Genomic DNA, 21,487 nt, shown 5'->3' with positions numbered 1-21,487 from the left:
ACGGGCTCATTCTCTAGTTAAATATGAAATAATAAAAAAGAGTAACAATTTGGGGCTGTTTTTTTTATATGGAAGAGATATTGGTGTTTTTTTGGGAAATGGGATTATTTGGTGTAATTACAGATAGGTGGATTTTGTAGATAAAAAGTCAACATGTGGGGGGCGTGGTGGACACGTGGCAGCATTCTGGCCAACACGTAGGGGGCGTGGTGGACACGTGGCAGCGTATTGTGCAACACGTGGGGGGCGTGGTGCAACACGTGAAGGGCGTGTTGGACGAGTTCCACAATACTATAATATACTTCAAATATCAATATTTAACCAAAACACCATCTCCCTTTCCATATTAAAAATAATTTCTGACAATTTGGTGGCAGGTATAGTATTGAGCAAGAGTATACTGTTACAGAAAGACCTTAACTGGTGGCTTCCTTGGACCACAGGTAATCCAACTTTCTTTTCCCTTTTTTTTTAGATTTTTTTAATCTCCTTTTTTTATGAACTTTTTTAACCCTTTTTTTATTTTCCTTTCTCTTTGAGTTTGTCTCAATTTAAGTTAGGGTTGCATCTATTACTGCATTTTATGTTGCCTCAAATCGCTAACTCTTAGTAATTTGTTTTGTCTTTTATCCAATTGTCCACTCATGCGTGGATTGAATTTTTCTTAATTTATTTCATTAATAGTAAATACCTATGACTATGATCAAAGATTACATCAACATTTACCTACTGCTTATATATTTTAATTTATTAGTGTTTATCAACTTTTTTTTATTTTTTACACAATATCGAGTACAATAAAAAAGCATTTATAATATTTAATTATTTAAAAAGCATACTTGGATAAACAATTTTGTAATTAATTCTTGATTTGATTTTTTTAACTACTGTATAAATAATCAAAGTGTTTGATACTATGAACCAGAAAAAATCAATAAAAAATTGTTTGGTAGGAATCTCAATTCTTGAAACCACACATGAAAAGAATAATTATAATATAGGAAACTTTTCACCTGTTCCAGTGTATTCTTTAGAATATGACTATTTCATTGTTTGTAGTTAACCAGATTTAATATAAAAAAAATATAAATAGTCTAGATTTAAAAAAAAAATTTGTGGACATTCACAAAAAAAGTGTATGGTGGATATGCAGCCACCGTTACATCTTTTGGATAGTTTATTTGACTTAAAAATGTCTTTTTTATTCAAAGTAATTTCAAGCTAGTTTGAGTGAAATATATTAAAATTGTATTATTGGGTGAGTTAAGCTGATATTTTGTTGTAAAATTTTTATTCTTTTATAAAAAAATGAATTTATATATTTGCTTAATAAAAAAAAAAGTTGCTTAATAAAAAATGATACTCTACTAGTAAGGTAAGTGTTATTAATTTATTTTATTGAAAAAAATAAAAAAATAAAAATGATATATTAACTGAAATCGTCACAAAATATATTTTTAATTTAATTAATTGAATGTAAAATGAGTTAAAAAATATATTTTTTTAAATGAATAGAAAAATAAATAGGACAATTTTAATATTAGTATAAACTAAATTTAATTGCTCAAGTAAGTATTACTGTAATAATATTAACAAAAATTTGTGCAAAAACAATATTACTTATAGTTTAATTTTATCGACTACACTCATTTCAAAATATAAGTATTAAATTTATTGTGCTAAAATTTTAAGGATAATATAGAATTTTACAATAAATTAATTTTATCTGATATTCATTAATTAAATAAATAAATTTATGAAAATATTTTTTAATTAATTAATTAATTATAAGCCTTAAGAAAAAAAACTAATCTCATAATTCTTGTTAACTAAATTATAATATAGGATAGTGATCTGAATAGTTTTATGGATAGGACTTATCAAGAAATAACTTAAAAATTGACAATAAATAAGTAATAAGGGGTTGATAAAAAAATAAACAATAAATTTTGTGCATCGCTAATATTATTGGTGAATAATATTTATTAAGAAAATTAAAATATTAAGTTATTAATTAACATCTTTAGATGAAAGACATAAGTAGTCAAATTAAAAAAAACCCTAGAATTATAGACTGCAAACTTTGTAAAGCTATAATAAATTATTTTTTTTTTTGCATATAAGAAACCATTTAATAAAAAAAATAATATTAATATTAAATCTATTATCCGTTAAGTTATATTAACTAATTGCTTACACTTGTAAGTTAAGGATAACTACTTATGTTACTTATAATTGATTAAATAAAAAATTTTAGAATTATAATTGTGCTAAATTAATATTCTTTTGTTTTTAAGTCTTTTCTCTTATTTTATTTTATGATAAATTTTAGTTTAATATTTTAAAAAATAATAGTAATTCTTATCAAAGAAATAATTGAGCACATATAAAATTTTTTGTTGTAATTTTTTAGAATCTATTTAGAATAATTATCTTTTAATTTAGATTTTAATAAGTATTATTATTAATTTTTTTTTCATACCCTATGATAAATAAAAAAAGTAAACGAAACGAAAAGGATCCTAATATTAGTAAATTAAAGATAGATAAAAGAAATATGAAATAAAACAAATATGTCAACTTTATTATTAAGATGTATGTGCAATATTTTTTATTTATATTATGTGTTAGTTTTTTAAGATAATAATATTTAGGTTCACCTTTAATATATTATAAATAAGTAGATAAACAAAAATAAAAAAACAGAAAATTTAAAAAGAATGAGAAAAAATCATTTTTAATTATAAAGATCTATTTAACATTTATCACCAGTTTTATTTTTTTTATTTTTCTTTATTTTTTTTATTTAAAATAATATAATAAAAGACAAATTCCAATAACATATTATAAAAATATTTTTAAAATGATATGTTCATGTTATATTTAAATACTATTATATAAAAAAAAATTAAAAAATCATTATATGCAAATTAAGTATGATTGTCTTTTAAATTTATCTATACTTATTAAAAAAAATAATATTAATATTAAATACATTTAATAACTTAAAAAAAAGTAAAATAATATTATATATCTCTAAATCTTTTTGTTAACTAAGTATAATTAAGTTAATTTAATATAATAAAAATTAGTTATAACTAGTATTATTTAATTATATGTTTCTTTTTTCGGAGGATCACAGAAATTATAGCTAGTTGAGAAATGATCATCACAAATATCAATATTTTTTTTTTGAAAAAATAATACCTTAAGATTTAAGAAACGGAGAACACCATTTTCAACCCTACCGAAAAATTAAACCGATATTTTTCATGCTCCCATATCTATTTATCTTATCTTAATGAATCATTTTGTTGCTCACTTTGTCACGCAATAGAAACCAACAAAATCTCTAATTACTTAGATAGTTTTATTAGAGACTAATTTAAAATATATTCTTTAAATATTTACTTTTAGGGGAGATAAAATATCGATTTAAGAAATCACTAGTCAGATAGGACCACTTTTTTCGACTAAATATTTATTTTAGTCTTTGAGATTCACGTGATTACTCATTTTGATCTTTGAAATTTAAAATTATCTATACTAGTCCTTCAGATTCAAGTTTAGGCATTAATGTGGTCCTTCGATTCTTTTTGGTGATGATTAGGTTAATGGAGTGTTTAGATGACACCTTTCCTACCACATTAGATGATGGGTAAACGATATCGTTTATCCTTGGCACCCAAACAAGTCAGAAATGTCATCGTTTTGTATATAAATGGAGAAAAAACGATAGAGACCCAAAATAAAGTATTCGTCTTCTTCTTTACCTCTACTATTCTTCGTTTCTAACTTGTTTGGACGCCAAAAGTAAACGATGTGGTTTACTCATCATCCAATGGCAAAGAGGGTGCAATCTCAGCATGGAAAGAATTGAAAGACCATATTAGTGCCTGAACTTGAATCTGGAGAATCAATATAGGTAATTTTAAATTTTAGGGACCAAAACGAATAATCACGTGAATCTCAGAGATTTTACTCATTCCTTTCATACCAAAGTCACAATTTAGTTTTTTCTTTTTTAATGTTTTATATCGTACGGTGCCTTTGAGGTGCATGTTTTATGGAACCTGGAAGTATATGAAAATGTTCGCAGTTGAACACAAATCTTAACATAAAGGTTTATTAGTCTTTTTGTTTTTGTGAACATAAGTCTAAAAGAGAAACTCAATAAAAAAAATTAAAAGAACAATGATGAAGCTCCTAAACTATATTATTCATAAGCAAACGAAGCAAGGTCGGTGATACTGGCTTCATAGTTATTTTGGACTCCAAATTAAGCCAACCAGTGAGTCACGGGATTTGCACTTTCTTAAATTAGCACAAAACGCAGCTATCAAATATATAATAATGCTCAATTGTGATGTCATATTTTTTTATATTTATACTCATACTTATTAATTATACTTATATGACAATATTTCTATACATATGGAATTATTTTTTTAAATAAAATAAAATTGAGGGGACCATGTATTCTCAGAATCTCTAATAAGCTTTACTACCAATGAAACCAACTCACTTTATTTGAGGGGCTCTGGGCACAACAGTAATAATAATGTCAACTAATTAACTATATATATCATACAAAGAAAAAGGGCATTTATTTGAATAGGAAGAGTGCAAGTATCTAACTAAATTGTTTGCTGGTTCCATTTGGGTAATTATCCTTTATTTGTTAAAAATAAAAAAGAGATGATGACTCAATAGGTTCAGCCAAACTTAACTAAAGTTAACACAAAGTCATGATGCCAGTGCATTAGTGTTGGAAGATAGAGAATTATGATGGAGACTAGGGCCATTGATGATGAATTTCTTTATGAGATCTTTATTAATTGTTTACCAATCACACAACAACTATTCTCCCAAATCCAATAATATAAATAGAAAAAAAAAATAAATCGAAATTAAACAATTAAATTGAAAGCTTGATGTATACCATCACTAATTCTAGTTTGGAAAAATTCGAATAATGTGATGTTCAGCCTTATGTAGCAAACTGATGTGATGCATTTTATTCCAGCTAAACATACACTTCCATTCTCCATTACTAAGCATACACTTGCAGCTAAAGGTAACGCATTTTCTGGCTTATAAATTCAGCAACCCTGACCCCTCTCTCTCCATTCTCCATTACTCACTCACATATCAGACTTTCTTTCTTTTTCTTCAGGGCTTCTAACGAGCCTTTTTTAGTGAAAATTTTGCTAAGTTACTACACAAACCTGAAAGACTGCTGCTTCTTCTTGACCCTACTTTTACTGTTCTCGACGGGATGTGGCTCTGTCCTACGTCCAGGACAAGTAGGTCTTACCTGGATAGAGGAAGATGAGAGATCGGCAGCGGTTGCATGCTTCGGGGTAATGCAACCGATGTTGCTGACAGCAGTTACAGCAAAAAATTGATCGGCGGCTAAAAAAGCTGGTTTTTCCCTCGTGACATGGTCCTCTTTCATAGGGCTCGGCAGCCTTATTTTGACTTCGTTATCCAGCTTATCATCGGTTATTACAACGGCGGTTGCATCTCTAAACTCGGGTGCAACCGTCCTATTATCCTTGCCATTGCCGTTGCCGTCGCTACAGGATAATAGGACAGTGGCGTCGAGTTTGCAGGTGTATTGACCACTGTAATAACGGATGATGGGCTGGACAACCAAACTGGAAATAGGGCTGCCGAGTCAGATGAAAGAGGAGCATTTCACGACGGATTAAGCTACAATGGCTACTGACGTGTACCCCGTTATACTCGGGAATAAGGCTAAAATCGAAACCGAGCTCAGAAATCGGGAACACAGAATTGCAACAAAAATTCCTGACTAAGTCAACCTTATCCACAACAACAGAACCTACTAATCAGAATGAATCACGACTCTACATAACCAAAAGATACTGGTAACGGCACCTACCAAATACATCAGAACAAACTAGCCATATTCGCCTATAAAGGCTCAGAGGACACAACCCACAGGACAGGTCACAGAACTTATTCTCACTTATTATTCTTTATTCCTTTATAACTCACATACTTACTTGAGCGTCGGAGTACTTTGTGCAGGTGCTCTCCCGCCGTGTTTCAGAGGGCTGAGGTTAATTTGCAACGCTGTCCCGGGACGATGTATATCTCGACCTAGGACTCAAGTGCCCACCCGAAAGCTATATACCTTGGCGTACCCAGGACGGAACATTTGGCACCCATCGTGGGGCCCCGAGAGTTAATATAACCCCGCCTTTTTACTTCATATTGCACTATGTATCTTCTTTGTGCAGGGTTTCTCAACTCTCCAGTATGGCCAATAATGGAGTTCACCGAATCACTCAGGCCGAGCTCCTGGCCCAGATGACAGAACTGCAAGCTGAAGTCCGAAGACTCGTTGAGATATCTGCTCGGAACAACGCCGGCAAACACGAGGAGAACAGCCCCAAGGGCCAGGAAAAGACAACACAAACCTACTGAGCGTCAACCCACTAAAGGAGAAGCTAACCTTGGACAACCCGTTCTTCGAGAAAATCACCAACTATCAGATGCCGAAGAATTTCACACTGCCCTCTTCCCTTGAGCCGTATAAGGGGATTGGTGACCCCCGGTCTCACATTAAGAAATTCCAATCTATGATATTCTTTAATGGCCCTAACAATGAAGCCGTGCTTTGCAAGGCTTTTTCCACATACCTTGATGGAGCTGCATTACTTTGGTTTTCAAAATTACCTGAAGGATCAATCTCTTCATTTGAGGAATTGGCGAAGTCCTTCATCGACTACTTTGCGGCGGCGCGGATATATGTGCACAGATCAGACTATCTAGGAACCATCCGCCAAGGTCCACAAGAAAGCCTAAAAGACTATATGACGAGATTCGCAGAGGCCACCATGGAGATACCAGACCTGAACCCTGCTATCCACCTACACGCCCTCAAGGCCGGTCTCAAACCCAGGAAGTTCAGAGAAACAATCGCGGTAACAAAACCGAAAACATTAAAAGAATTTCGAGAAAGAGCGGCCGGACAAATGGAGATCGAGGAACTCCGTAAAGCCAAAAAAGCAGAAAGGAGGCAACCCAGAAGGGAAGAAAACCGAACAATAAGGACGGCCGACCACAAAGACTCCAGGAAACCATTTAAGCTCACCCCGAAGTTCACAATTACACCAGGTTCAACACAAAGAGAGAGAAGATAATCAAAGAAATACTCAATGCCAAAATTATAAAACCTCTGGCAAGGGCAGGAAGCTATCAAGACCAACGATTCGTCAACAGAAGTAAACACTGCACTTTCCATCAAAAGTACGGACATACAACCGACGAGTGCGTCATAGCTAAAGATCTACTAGAAAGATTAGCTCGGCAAGGCCTCCTGGACAAATATATTGAAGGAAGAAAACATAAAGAAGAAAGCCGAGACCGAGAAGAACGCCAACAAACCTCAGGAAGCAAGGAGACAATAAATGGTCAAACAATGCACCACCAAAAGGTATTATAAATTGCATTTTCAGAGGGTTTGCCAGCGGAGGTGCAACAACCTCGGCAAGAAAAAGAAGCTACCGCGCAATGTTGGCAATCGAAGGAACCACGCCACAAAACAAAGACAAGTCTGACCTCCAAATCACCTTCAGCCAGACAGACATATGCTCGGCAGCACCAAACCTAGACGACCCAATGGTAATCTCTATCCAAACAGGCGAGCTATTGGTAAGAAAAGTCCTTTTAGACCCAGGTAGCAGTGCAGATGTACTTTTCTATTCCACTTTTCTAAAAATGAAATTATCTGAAAAACTTATACAACTCTCATCCGAAGAGCTAGTAGGTTTCTCTGGAGAAAGGGTCCCCATCAAGGGATATATATAGCTAAAGACGATTATAGGAGAAGACTCATTATCAAAAACTATCGACTTACAATACCTGGTAGTTGATTGCCCAAGTCCTTACAATATTTTACTCGGAAGACCTACTCTGAACATGTTCAGGACAGCAGTGTCTACCTTTCATCTATGTGTTAAATTTCAGGTACAGGACGGAAGGATATCAACGCTCCACTCGGATCACCAACAAGCTCGGCAATGCTACAACGCAAGCCTGAAGAAGTCGGAAACAAAAGAAAAGCATCAACAGGAAGTCAAAGCGATCTACAGTCAAAACGAAGTCCTAACCCTGGCCGAGCTTGATCCCCGAGCGGACACTGAAGAAAGACCTCAACCAACGGATGAACTTCAGAAAGTTCCATTGACTGCCAAGCCAGAACAAGCAACATACATCGGTCAAGCCCTACAAGGAAAGGAAAGGTCCGAGCTCAGAAAAGTATTACAAGACAACACCGACCTATTCGCTTAGACTTCAACAGACATGCCAGGAATAGATCCAACCATCATCTGCCATAAACTCGCCACCGACAGAACAAGTCGACCTGTAGCTCAGAAGAAGAGGAACCTCGGAACAGAAAAATCAAAGGCAGCACTAGAAGAAACCAAAAAGCTTCGTAAAGCCAATTTCATCAAAGAAATCAGATTCACCACATGGCTCTCGAACGTGGTAATGGTAAGGAAAAGCTTAGGTAAATGGCGCATGTGCATCAACTTTACAGATTTAAATAAGGCATGCTCCAAGGACGCTTATCCTTTACCTTGCATCGATAAACTTGTAAACAATGCATCAGGTTTCAAAAGCTTGAGCTTCATGGATGCATACTCTGGCTACAACCAGATACTCATACATCCAGAAGACCAAAGCAAAATAATATTTATAACTGAACATGGAAATTTTTGTTATAGAGTAATGGCATTTGTTTTAAAGAATGCAGGTGCAACCTACCAACGGCTGATGGACAAAGTATTCCATCACCAAATAGGTCAGAACATGGAGATCTATGTCGACGATATGGTCGCCAAGACCACCCAGGAAAAATCACACTGCGAAGACCTAAAAAAGATATTTGCATAGATAAGAACATACAAGATGAGACTCAACCCAGACAAATGTGCCTTTGGAGTGCAAGGAGGCAAATTCCTCGGATTTATGCTAACTTCACGAGGAATCGAAGTAAATCCTAAAAAATTCGAAGCAATACTTAATATGACGAGCCCTAAAACAGTAAAAGAAGTACAACAATTGGCAAAAAAAGTAGCAGCACTATCCCAGTTCCTACCATCAGCATCAAGCCAATCATACCACTTTTTCCAAGCAATAACAAAGAATAAAAAGTTCCAATGGATAGGGGAATGCGAGAAAATGTTCGCCGAGCTCAAAACAATTTTGTCATGACCACCAGTGCTGCAAAGACCGGAAGTCGGTAAACCTTTATATTTGTACTTATCAATTTCTAACCATTCTATAAGCTCGGCTTTAGTTATCGAGACAGGAAAAACGCAACAACCGGTATACTTCGTCAGTAGAGTCATGCAGTCAGCAGAACAAAGGTATCCGAAGATAGAACAACTAGCTTTAACGCTTGTGACAACAGCAAGAAGACTCAGACCCTACTTCCAGAGCCACACAGTAATAGTATGGACAAACCAACCATTAAAACAAATACTGACAAAACCAGAACTGGCTGGACGTCTGACTAAATGGTCTATCGAGCTCTCAGAATTTGATATCCAATTTCAACCAAGGTCGGTATTGAAAGCACAGGTCCTCACAGACTTCATCTCAGAACTAACCCCGGACGAGAACAACAAACCTTGGGAGTTACACGTTGATGGGGCATCCAGCCGAGGAGGAAGCGGAGCTGGGATAATCCTGAAAGAAGTTGACAAAGTGGTGGCCGAGTAGTCTCTTCGGTTTCACTTCCCGGCAAGCAACAATCAAGCCGAATATGAGGCCTTCATAGCAGGACTCAAGCTCGCTCTGAGCCTCCAAGTACAAAGCCTAACAGCATATTGTGACTCCCTCTTGGTGGTTCAACAAATCCGAGGAGAATTTCGGGTAAAAGATCCCTCGCTAGAGCGATATTGGCTTATAGCAAGGGATCTCATTTCAAAGTTCAGTTCGTTCATTATTCTACATGTGCATAGAGAAAATAATGTTAGGGCAGACATATTATCCAAACTTGCCGCCACTAGGGCAGACACACAAACATCGGCATTATCACAACTCACACTTAAAAAACCCAGCATTGAACTATTATCTATAACAAACATTAACCACCTCCGCGACTGAAGAACACCTTTCCTTGAGTACATCAATGCAGGTATCATACCCAGAGATGAGCTCAACCTGCAACACTTCAGACGAAAAGCAAGTCTCTACACAAACATAGCAGGAGAACTATACAGGCGCGATTTCTCACAACCATTCCTAAAATGCCTAAATGAAGAAGAGGCAAAAGAAGTGATGGACGAAGTTCATGAGGGTGTATGTGAAAACCACATCGGAGGACGAGCTCTCGCTGCAAAGATCGTCCAAACAGGATATTATTGGCCGACCATGAAAAGGGATTGCATAACGAAAGTCAAAACATGTGATAAATGCCAAAAGCATGCCGCCATCTCTACAAAGCCGGCCGAAGTATTACAGAGCATGGAGGTAAGCTGGCCTTTTCACAGATGGGGACTTGACATCCTCGGCCCATTCCCAATAGCACCAGGCTAGGTAAAATTTCTCCTAGTATCAATAGACTATTTCTCCAAATGGATAGAAGCACAGCCATTGGCGAGAATAACGGCCGAAAAGGTACGATATTTCATTTGGAAAAATATCATATGTCGATTCGGAATACCAAAGGAAATAATATCAGACAATGGTAGGCAATTCACAGATAATAAGCTCAGTTCATTTCTAAATAACTTTAATATACAGCATCATTTTAGCTCGGTCGAACACCCACAAACAAATGGGCAAGCCGAGGCTGCTAACCGAGTTATACTGCAGGCACTAAAGAAAAAACTCGATAATGCAAAGGGAGAGTGGGCAGAGCTAATTCCAGAAGTATTATAGAGCTACAACACCATAGTACAAACCACCACAGGCGAGACACCTTTCAAAATAGTCTATGGCTCGGAGGCACTGATCCCGGTAGAAGTCGGCATTCCCACATTAAGAGCCGAACTATACGACGAGCTACATAATACAAACACAAGAAACGCCGAGCTTGACCTCGCAGAAGAGGACAGGGAAATAGCCGCCATCAAACAAAGAGCACGGAAACAACTGGCAGAAAGAAGGCATAATAAGAAAGTGGTGACAAGGACATTCGAGGAGGGCGACCTAGTCCTCAGACGAACAGAAGAAGCCAGACGACCAATTTCGCATGGAAAGCTCGCCGCAAACTGGGAGGGACCATTCCGAGTGTCCAAAGTTCTCGGAATGGGGGCTTACCAGCTACAAACACTACAAGGCAATCCGATATTAGGAAATTGGAATATCTCCTCTCTAAAGATGTACCGATCTTAACTTGTACAAATCGTGAATGAAGGTACTCTTTTTCCCCCCTTAGAGCCTTTTTTCCCAAGAAAAGGGTTTTTGGCCTAAGGTGGGTTTTAACGAGGCCCGACGCACAATACATTGTCAATATTCAAATCTATAATTAATCATATTCAGTCCCAAATGACTTTTTTAATAAAATACAAATCCCACGTCTCCTATCTTAGTCGCAGAAAAACAATCTACCAAAAACGAGAAATATTAACACAAACCGACCTAACAATGGTCGGCACCAGCAAACAAGTTCAAACTAACAATATCCAACATCCACAAGGACATAATGTCACTTTCAAAAACAAAGTACAAAATAAACAAACACCAAATTAAAACTAAGAAGGAGGGGCATTCTGATCATGCTCCTCTACAGTCCCGTCTACAACTAGTTTTCCATTAACTACTATCTTCATCATGTCATGCCGATCAATGTCAAACTCTGGAGCCAGCAGAGAAATTTGGCTCACAGCACGTTAAAGCAATAGGAGAACATCTTCATCCCATTTTCCTCCAACTCATGAACACGAGATGTGAGCCAACCTTTGGCCACATCATTTTCCTTCACCTCGGCTTGCAACAGTCAAATCTGGTCCCTTAAGAGAGCTACCTCCTCCTCAGCCACATCATTAACAAAAACATCATTCTTCTCTTTTACTAACTTCTCCAAATCAGCAATCCTCGCCTTATACGACTTCTCCGAATCAGCAATCTTATCCACCGCCTCCTATTGCTCAGCACCAATAAGCTCGGTGGTGCGACCAAGACACATAAAAACGAGAAGCGACAATCTGTAAAGGGTCCTCCAAAATTAGAACGAGATTACAAAGAAAGAACAAAAAAGAGTTCTGATAAAAGTATAACAACCTGAACGAACTTACCAAGCGCCTCCACACCGATCCGACGGGTCATAAGCATATCTCCAGGATATTGAGATGTCCTATCAGAAAGCTCGGCAAAATTGAATTGCTCACTCCAAAGAGACTGAGAGCTAGACCCTGCAACAAAGCCATGAAGCTTCTTCTGCGATCAAAGGCAGGCTCGCCACCTCCAACAACCTCCTGGTCGGCCTCCGAAATGATCTCCAAAGATGAGTCATCCCTTTTTCGTTTAAATGAGGACGCCGAACGAGCAATAGAAGAGAAAGCTTGCTCACCACCATCCTTCTGATCAGCTGAACCACCAACACCTTTTTCTTTTTTCTTGTTCAAAAAAGACTGCAACTTCAAAGGATCCAAGAGAGGAACTCGTCCACCTACAAGATACAACCAACATCAGAAAAATGACGACAAACTCCAACACAAACAAAAAAATAACCAAGGCATTACCTATATAAGTTCTCAAAACCCTCAGTATCACCTGAATCACAAAAATGCAGAATATCAGGAATAGACATACACTCCCCAACAGCAACACTCTCAACCAGAAAATCCAACAAAAATTCCTCCTCCTCGCTCCGCTCAGAAGCCTCAAGGATTTGACTCGGCTCAGAACACCAATAAAGGGGAAAACTTTTCGCTAAGTTCATCGTCCAAATAAAATAGGTACTCAGACTCAAAAGATCGAACTTTAACAAAAAGAGATTTGAAGTTTTTAAAAGAAGATTTATAAAGAAGAAACAAGGAACGACTAGGGAAACTGCTAAGGCAAACCCACAAGCCCTTCCGAACACCCTTCGCTTGAAAAAGAGAGAAGAATAACGACAAGGAACAAGGAAATGAAAGGTAATCCATCAGGCACTGAAAGGCGCGAAGAAACGCCTAGGAGTTTGGATGTAGCTGTGATGGTGCACAGTTCAGTTGAGTAAGGACATCACACTCGAAAGGGGAAAAGGAAACTTCACACCAAGTTCAATCATGCATGGGGTATACATGTAGAAATACGACTAATCACCCCTTCTCTCATAAACCCTAGCATCACTGGAACACGAAAGAAGTTCAACAGTGACACCAGAACCACCTTTTACGAAGTCCAAACCTTTCAACTCCGAAAGGGAATCGACACTAGTAAAAGAAGAGGAACGGGTTCTAACATCCTCATGAACCCAGTAATAGGGATCATCTTCCCTAACCTCAACAGCTTTCAACTTCTCTTTCAACTTTTCTCCCGCCATGAATAAGCAAAAGCAGTAACAGTAAAAAGTGAGAGAAGAAATGCTAACCTTTTGAAGACATAACAAAGATAAAACGATGAGAAGATGAAGCAGCAAAGCGTAAGTTCCAAAAAAAATGATTATTACAAGCCCACTATCTTAGTGGGTAACTTAAATTCATGTCCACTAAAGAATATGGAAAACCCAAACAGTAATAAACCGCAATAAAGACGACACGATTCACCAAAACAAAAGAAAACCAACTATTCAAAACCCTTTCAAACAAAAAGAAGGCCCAACGACAAGAAGAAGAATCAGACACGAACCTATCAAAGCTCAGCTACTGTTCCTCGCACAACACCACCCGAGCTTGGGGGCTATGACGTGTATCCCGTTATACTCGGGAATAAGCCTAAAATCGAAACCGAGCTCAGAAATCGGGAACACGGAATTGCAACAGAAACTCCTGACTAAGTCAACCTTATCCACAACAACAGAACCTACTAATCAGAATGAATCACGACTCTACATAACCAAAAGATACTGGTAACGGCACCTACCAAATACATCGGAACAAACTAGCCATACTCGCCTATAAAGGCTCAGAGGACACAACCCACAGGACAGGTCACATAACTCATTCTCACTTATTATTCTTTATTCCTTTATAACTCACATACTTACTTAAGCGTCGGAGTGCTTTGTGCAGGTGCTCCCCCACCGTGTTTCAGAAGGCCGAAGTTAATTTGCAACGCTGCCCCGGGACGACGTATATCAAGACCTAGGACTCAAGTGCCCACCCGGAAGCTATATACCTCGGCGTACCTAGGACGGAACAGCTACAATGGCTAAGCTCGCGGAACCATCAGGTGCCTGACATCCGGAGAGTTTGGAGGTCGCTTGACTCTCGGGTTCAGTATATCAATGACGGTAAAATTGTTAATAAAACACAATAAATATATGTTGTTGTGGTTAAAACTGAATTAACAAAAATTTCACCCAAAAAAAGTAAAAGAAAATTAAATTTTTATTCAATATTTGATTTGGGAAATAATAAATTATGCTTCTGTTGTGCTGTTCCTGAGTCTATCGCTGCAGGGGTCCTTCTTTTCTTTGAGCGACTTGGTGGCCTTGTGGTGGAGGAGTTGTCGTTGATAGTATGATGTCGCTAGTGTTCGTGGTTGGAACTTTGTGGGTGGAGCAAGTTGGTGTTCCGTTCATACATCGCCGGAGGAGGAGCGCCTCATCCAAGTTACTACCGGTTGGAAGGGATTTTTTACCAAATCATTTAAGCAGTTATAATATTACAATGTTTTCATCGAGATAAAGCATGAATAAAGAGACTTATCGTATGTATTTGAATTTAGTTCTTTTTATTTAAAAGTAGTAATTAACTTTATTGAAATAATAAAATCAAGTGTAAACTTTAGTTGCATGATCATGCAAGTTATAGTTGTTCTAAAATATTTATTCTTTCAATTCAAAAGGTGCATGATCATCGTGTAACGTCATAATGAGAAGTGCTTATATGAGATCCATAAACTTTTGCAAAAGATCACATAAACAACTTGAGCGTAATCTCTTTGTAAGATCTACTCACTATGCATTAATAGTCAATATCATACGAATACTACTTATATATATATATATATATATATATATATATATATATATATATATATATATATATATATAATTTTACTTCAACGAAATATAGATAACGATATTTGTGATCTTGTGAAGTTATGAGGGCTACAAATTGAATATATAAAAAAAAAGAGATTGTTTTTATTGACATGAAGAGTATCATAAAATGTATTATAAAATGTATCATAAAAGAGATTATGTGATTAATTAATTAGTAAGCTGTAAATTATTGGTGCGATGAATGAAGAGTATCATAAAATGTATTTTCTTGACATATATATATGTTGAAATATATGTGCTTTACAATGACTGAGAATAACAACGTGACACATCTAGATCTTTTTAAGATATGTAAGAAACAAAAAATGATATAATGAAAAAAGAAAATATATAAAATTTTGAAAACTTGCTTCCCTATACATTCTATTAACAGGTAGTTTACACAGCACAGGAAAGTGATAATCTTGTTCAGTGACTTTGAAGCCAGTCATGGATTGCAGACTTGAGTGCGCGGTTCGGAACAAGATTGCGGTGCGCAAGCTTCGAATTTGTCATCGGCGAATCGTCGTGACCGCTGTCAAGCCACCCTCTTATGGCCTCGGCTTCATAAGTGAAGCCATCGGCAGCTACATGCGGATCTCGCATTACTTCCTGCAACATAATTTTCTTGTGTTAGCTGTTTTATATTCAAATGCCAAAGCTAATTCATTGGTATGAGGATTTTGAATTTTACATAGATGATGAGGATATAACATTGTGAAAGATTGAGAGAGCTATGAATGGAGACAAATACCTGAAAGATTGGACAAATGAAATATGATGGTGTTTGTTGGTAAAGACCTGAAGGACTTAGTGTGCCTCCAGAGGAAGCTGTCATGGGGTCCAATACCCTCCATACATCGGAATAAAGATCCGGCCGGTTCTTTCTATTCATCTCGCAACACCTCATGGCCAGGCGAGCCAATTGTTCGGCTTGCACGAATGGCCAGTCTCCGGCTAAAGGATCCAACAGGGATTTCAGCTTTCCGGTTTCCAGTGCATAGGACACTTCCTTTGTTATTCCCAAGGCCGGTCTTCCTGTCAACAATCTCATCAATATGACTCCAAAGGAATAAACATCTGACTTTGGAGTAAGTTCCCCGGACGCAAGGAATTCCGGATCCATGTAAACAAAAGTTCCCTTTGGGTGGGTTCTCCAACACTCTGTAGTGTTATCAGTCGAATCCTCGCGACGGGATAATATGCGGCAGATTCCAAAGTCGCTTAGCTTGCTAATAAGGTTTGCATCAAGGAGAATGTTAGAGGGTTTCAAGTCACCGTGCACTATGCGGTGCGGTTTACTTGAGTGAAGGAAGATGAGAGCTGAACAAAGTTCTGCAGCAATGCGAATTCGAGTTTGCCATGGCAAGGGAGGTGTGTTATCCTTGCAAACCAGACGGTCTTCAAGGCTCCCATTCGGTAAATACTCGTAGATAAGAGTAAAGGATTCTGGGCAGGCTCCAACAAGTGTGATAAGATTTGGATGCCTTAACTTGCTCAATACATCAACCTGGGACAAAACAACAAGTAGGGTCAAAATAAATATCCACTTGGCATATCTTACAAAGTTGGTAATAAACGATGCAAAGGACAATTTCACAAATATACAAAGGAAGAAAGATAGATTTTAAAAGAAATTAACATCTTGTCATAGTCGAAGAAGCTCACCTCTTGTTGAAACTCCAAGGGTCCTTGCATGCTGTCAGAGTGCAACATCTTTATAGCCACCTCAGTGTGCCGCAACATACCTTTAAATATACTTCCGTATCCACCTTCTCCTATCTTTAGGGACTGATCAAAGTTATTTGTTGCTTGTTCTATCTCAAGGAAAGAGAACTCCGAGAACAATTGAGGTGTGCGAGTGCCAGAGGCCTCTCCTTGTTTTTTCCTCAACTCCGTGGCCTCTCTCAGCACTTCATCGCGCTGTACCTGCAACTCATCCCGTTCGTTCTTGTAGCTTTGTAACAGATCCACGGCAGAAATGATCTTCTGCTCATACTCCTTTATCATAAGTTCGGATGATGCAATTTGGCTCTCCAGTGATGACTTCTGATCCAGTGCAAGTTGGAGTTCTTCCTTAACTTTGTCTCTCTGGATCTTCATATTTTGAAGTTGTTCTTTTTCTTTTTGTAGTTCTTCCTCTGCCCTTTTCCTCAGATTCAACTCTTCTACATATAAACTTTCAGAGATTTTAGCCTGTCAATGGGGCAGTTCACGCAATGAGACGGGTTAGAGAACGAACCAAGTTGCAAATTTGGGGCATGATAATACAACACAAAATTATGCTCATCCATTCAAATGATATTATTTAGCATTGGTCATGAATGAGTTATAAATCTCCACTTTCTTATTATACTTCTTTGGTATTAGAATTTAGAAATGCTTTACTGCTAAGAAGAATATAGAAACTACAAAACTAGATACAACCAATGAATACAAAATAAGCAAATATATTTGAAACATGATGAGAATAGAATAGTCTTGGAGAAGTCTTGAAGCAATTAAAAACAGGATAGCTACCTTTCGCATAGCTTCAATGGCCTCCTTTTCAGCTTTCCCACGCCTATATGTTTCTTGATATGCGTTTCGTGTGGCTCTCTCGGCCTCAGCCATAGCCAATTCAAGTTGATCATATATAGTATCATTCATTCCTCCATCCTGCTAGAGTTCAATCACATCATTCTAAGCATCAGCATAAACCTTCCGGTGTTCAGATGCTATCGATTCGAAAGTAAAAGTTGCTTCTCATCACTTCCAACATGTTAAAAGATAAACGTACTCATGCTACAATGCATAAATAGACACTAACTGAATGAGAAAAGAATATTGGTTTACCAGTACACTAGGAGGAGAAGAATGAAGATCCTCTTTGATTGCATGGCTCAAAGTCAACTCTGCTACGTTCTCGGCAATCTCACTAACCGAATTTGGGCTCAACATTGGGTCAACAGCACCACTATCGGAGCACACTGACAAAGCTGAAGGACTCCTTGTCCTTGACAGCCTATCTGACTCATCAGAACTTAAATCAGTACCTAACCTATTTGGTGGAGTTGAGAACCCTTCAAAGTTATCTGGAGAAGAATCATGCATAATGCCCCCTACAGCACCATCATTGGCAGACCTTACTTTGCGAAATAACTCCCGACGATGACTAGTTTGATTTTGGCCCGGAGTAATAACAGATTGAGATCTCGGGAGTACTGGATGTTCAGCTTCAGAGTTTGGAACTTGTTGTACCAAATCCCTGTGTTGATGTCATACTTAAATCAGTACCCAATATTGAAAGGAAGTAAATCAAGATAAAAAGCTTTTTGAAATTATTAAATATACTAGTATTCACAGGAATTTACAAACTCTCTTTCTGTATTGAATTTATCTTTCATGTGAAACTATATTGTGTTTAGATCAGAGTGCATCAATATTTTAGAATGCTTCTTATACCTTGTGTGTATAAGGTGCCCTTTGCAGATAAACTGTATCCGACAAAATGCCGGAGCTTGCTCACATACAAAGATGGCTTTCTTAGATTTCAAGTCCATCATTCTCCTGAAATGTCATGAAGCTGAACTTAGTGGAAATGTGTGAGCTTTCTGTTTCACTTTCAGAATTTCAGGAATGAAAAAGTGAAAACAGTTGTTTTCTGATTTCATCTCCTATTTTCAATTTTTCTGACTTCATCAAAACTAATAGGGATCGGACTACGATTCCACACGGCAAAGAAAGATTCTCTTACAGAAGGGGAGGGTGGTGCTATCTGGCTAGTGGCTTCTTACCTAGAATGGGATCGGTCCGATGCCGCTCCCATGACAAGCCTTTGGATGCCACGTTCGGAGACAAGTTCTACAATTCCTTTTTCAATGTTGTCCATTTCAATATGCACTTTCTCCGCCTGCACCTGTATCAGAAAGCAACTAATGTAAAATCAAATAAAATTTGAAACTAATAGATATACACATAGAATTACAGCGTAAATTTACCCCCATCCGTTGACATATACGAAGATACTCATCAAGAGTCTTATGCATGGTTTGCCTTTCAATATCCCGGTATGCTCGAACCTCCTGCTCTTTCAGTGAACTTGCAGGGAACATAGCACCCACTTAACAAGAAGATTACAATTACAGACCATCATCAGCAAATTGAAAAAAACAAATTGTATGAAAGATTGACCAAATATCAAGCTAAATTTGGTTCTTAAAATCAATTCCTTTTTTGATGAGAGAAAACATCATATGATCATTTTGACCAACACAGCCGAATAACACCAAACAAAAATTGTCAAGTAAATTTCCGACAAAATTCAAACAAAATCCAACAAACAGAACTTTAACTATATTTCCGAAATCTAGTTTGAAAATCATCAAAGCAACACATACCAACCATTGACTTGAAAAATTTCAGACAATTAAGGAACCAAACATCGAATCCATATAGACAAGTATACAAACTTACTCAAAGGGATCTTGGTTGCAGGAACATGAACATGAAGTATGCAAATCCTCCTTCCTCCAGAGTTCTGAATCGCCCATATCAGATTCAGCTTGCTCTCTTTCACTTCTTTTGACACAGCAACATAGATTGGTTCATCAACTACCACAGCTTGATTAGGCTCCTCAACAATTTCACCCTCTTGAACTCGCCTCACAGAACCCATCCTTTGTGTTGTTGCAGGCACAGGACTCACCACAGCCATGCTATGAGAGTGAGATGCAAGACACTTGAATCATTCAGAACAAACAAAAAACTCAACTTTCTCTCAATTTTAGCAAAAAGTTTAAACTTTCAACCCCCACAGTGTTTCAATTAAGAGAACAAGCCACCGCTACAAAGTAATTCCCATTTTGTGCAAACACCAAAAATTGAATCTTTCTTTCTATATTCACAATTGGCACAAACTAAACAAGACCCTTTTAGAGAGAGAGAGAGAGAGAGAGAGAGAGAGAGAGAGAGAGAGAGAGAGAGAAGTTTCCCCTAATACCCAAAAAAAAAAAAAAGAAATAATAAGAGCTTAACGAACCTGAACCTACTCAGTGTGTGTGTCCTTGTCTTTGTCTTACAACTAACTTGAAAGTTCTCATCACACAACTAAAAAAGTGAACATCTTTACTAGCACCAAAGCGTTCAGAAGAAGATGAAGGTATTGAGGTTGGAAGTGATGAGACGAAGTGTTTTATAATGAAAAAAGAAGAAGTGAGAAGGGACAGTTTTGGAAGAGACTGAACAACCTGATCTGAGAGAGGCTAAGAAATGAAAAGGGCAAGCTTGTCTTAACCTCTAATCATTCTCATTGCATTGCGTATAAACAGAAAACACTCTCAAACTACCAATTTATTATTGGATAAAACTATTAAAAATACTTTATAATAATTAAACATGGACAAAAATATTAAGAAGGATTAAAATGATAAAAATGTCTTAAAAAAAATATTTCCATCAGATATTTTTTTTAATTTAATGATTTTATGTTAAGAGAAATGTTTTTGCACTTTTTTAATAGCCAAAATAAAATTTTAAAAATGAAAAAAAAAAGTCTAGAAGCATAATTTTTTTAGCTCTTTTTAAGTATTTTTTGTAAAAATTCGAATTATATTGACAAATAATCGCTTGTCATTCATAAAAAAATTGTTGTTTTCTATTATTTTGCCATGTTTTAAATTTTTTAAAGATATATTATTTATCCCATTCATAAATTTTTATTTTTAAAGAATTTTCTTTTAATAAGGTCTTGCTAGACTAATAATAATGCGCTTCAAAAAAAATAAAAAAAATATAATACTCCTTTGACAATAATTATAATAATATACTAATTATTTTAAACTATAAACTCTGACTATTTAAAAATACAATTACAATAAATTGTGTTATAACACAATAAATCAATTAGTACAAGAATAAATTATGTTTAGAGTAAATAGTTATTTTGTATCTAAAATATTTTAATTTTGGTAAAATAATTTTTTATATTTATTTTTTACAAAATAAAATTTAAATATCTATTTCGTTTGACAAAATAACCTACTCATTCAGAGTATTAGGTTAATATAATATTAAATTTTTTTGTGAAACGAAACAGATAATTAGAGGTTTATTTTATTAAAAATAAATATAAAAATATAATTTTTAAATTAAAATATTTCGTATACAAAATAATAATTTATTCTTATGTTTATAAATTTAAGTCATTTATACAAAATATAGAAAATAGATTGTTAAATAACATTATAAAAGAAAATATTTTAATAAATATTATTAAAAAATAAATCCTTTATATTTTCAATATATTTTGAGCAATTTTAAAAATTA

The 21,487-nt window shown here is 36.1% G+C and overlaps 2 protein-coding genes across 7 annotated transcripts; one reads left to right on the top strand and one right to left on the bottom strand.

Annotated features, from left to right (window-relative positions):
• Window positions 1–10,619: 10,619 nt before the first annotated feature.
• LOC140184235 (uncharacterized) lies at window positions 10,620–11,382 on the top strand. Its single transcript, XM_072234545.1, has 2 exons — window positions 10,620–10,662; window positions 10,958–11,382. The coding sequence occupies exons 1-2, from the start codon at window positions 10,620–10,622 to the stop codon at window positions 11,380–11,382; spliced, it is 468 nt and encodes a 155-aa protein (XP_072090646.1).
• Window positions 11,383–15,391: 4,009 nt separating this feature from the next.
• LOC112797465 (U-box domain-containing protein 33) lies at window positions 15,392–20,484 on the bottom strand. 6 transcript variants are annotated; one of them, XM_025840413.3, is made up of 10 exons: window positions 20,202–20,484; window positions 19,637–19,878; window positions 19,162–19,283; window positions 18,958–19,079; window positions 18,626–18,730; window positions 18,017–18,428; window positions 17,702–17,842; window positions 16,850–17,377; window positions 15,936–16,691; window positions 15,392–15,793 (listed from the first exon to the last, which is right to left on the bottom strand). In XM_025840413.3, the coding sequence occupies exons 2-10, from the start codon at window positions 19,875–19,877 to the stop codon at window positions 15,611–15,613; spliced, it is 2,610 nt and encodes an 869-aa protein (XP_025696198.1). In that variant the 5' UTR covers window position 19,878; window positions 20,202–20,484; the 3' UTR covers window positions 15,392–15,610. The 6 variants fall into 6 exon arrangements, with proteins under 6 accessions (XP_025696198.1, XP_025696201.1, XP_072092179.1 ...); XM_025840416.3 differs by having other exon boundaries at window positions 17,702–17,839; XM_072236078.1 differs by having other exon boundaries at window positions 17,702–17,839; window positions 20,212–20,474.
• Window positions 20,485–21,487: the final 1,003 nt, after the last annotated feature.

Source organism: Arachis hypogaea, chromosome 4 (assembly GCF_003086295.3).
Source record: "Arachis hypogaea cultivar Tifrunner chromosome 4, arahy.Tifrunner.gnm2.J5K5, whole genome shotgun sequence".
NCBI lineage: Eukaryota > Viridiplantae > Streptophyta > Magnoliopsida > Fabales > Fabaceae > Arachis > Arachis hypogaea.
The sequence above is the reverse complement of the archived record's forward strand: the minus strand, read 5'-3'. Positions and strand labels throughout refer to the sequence as shown.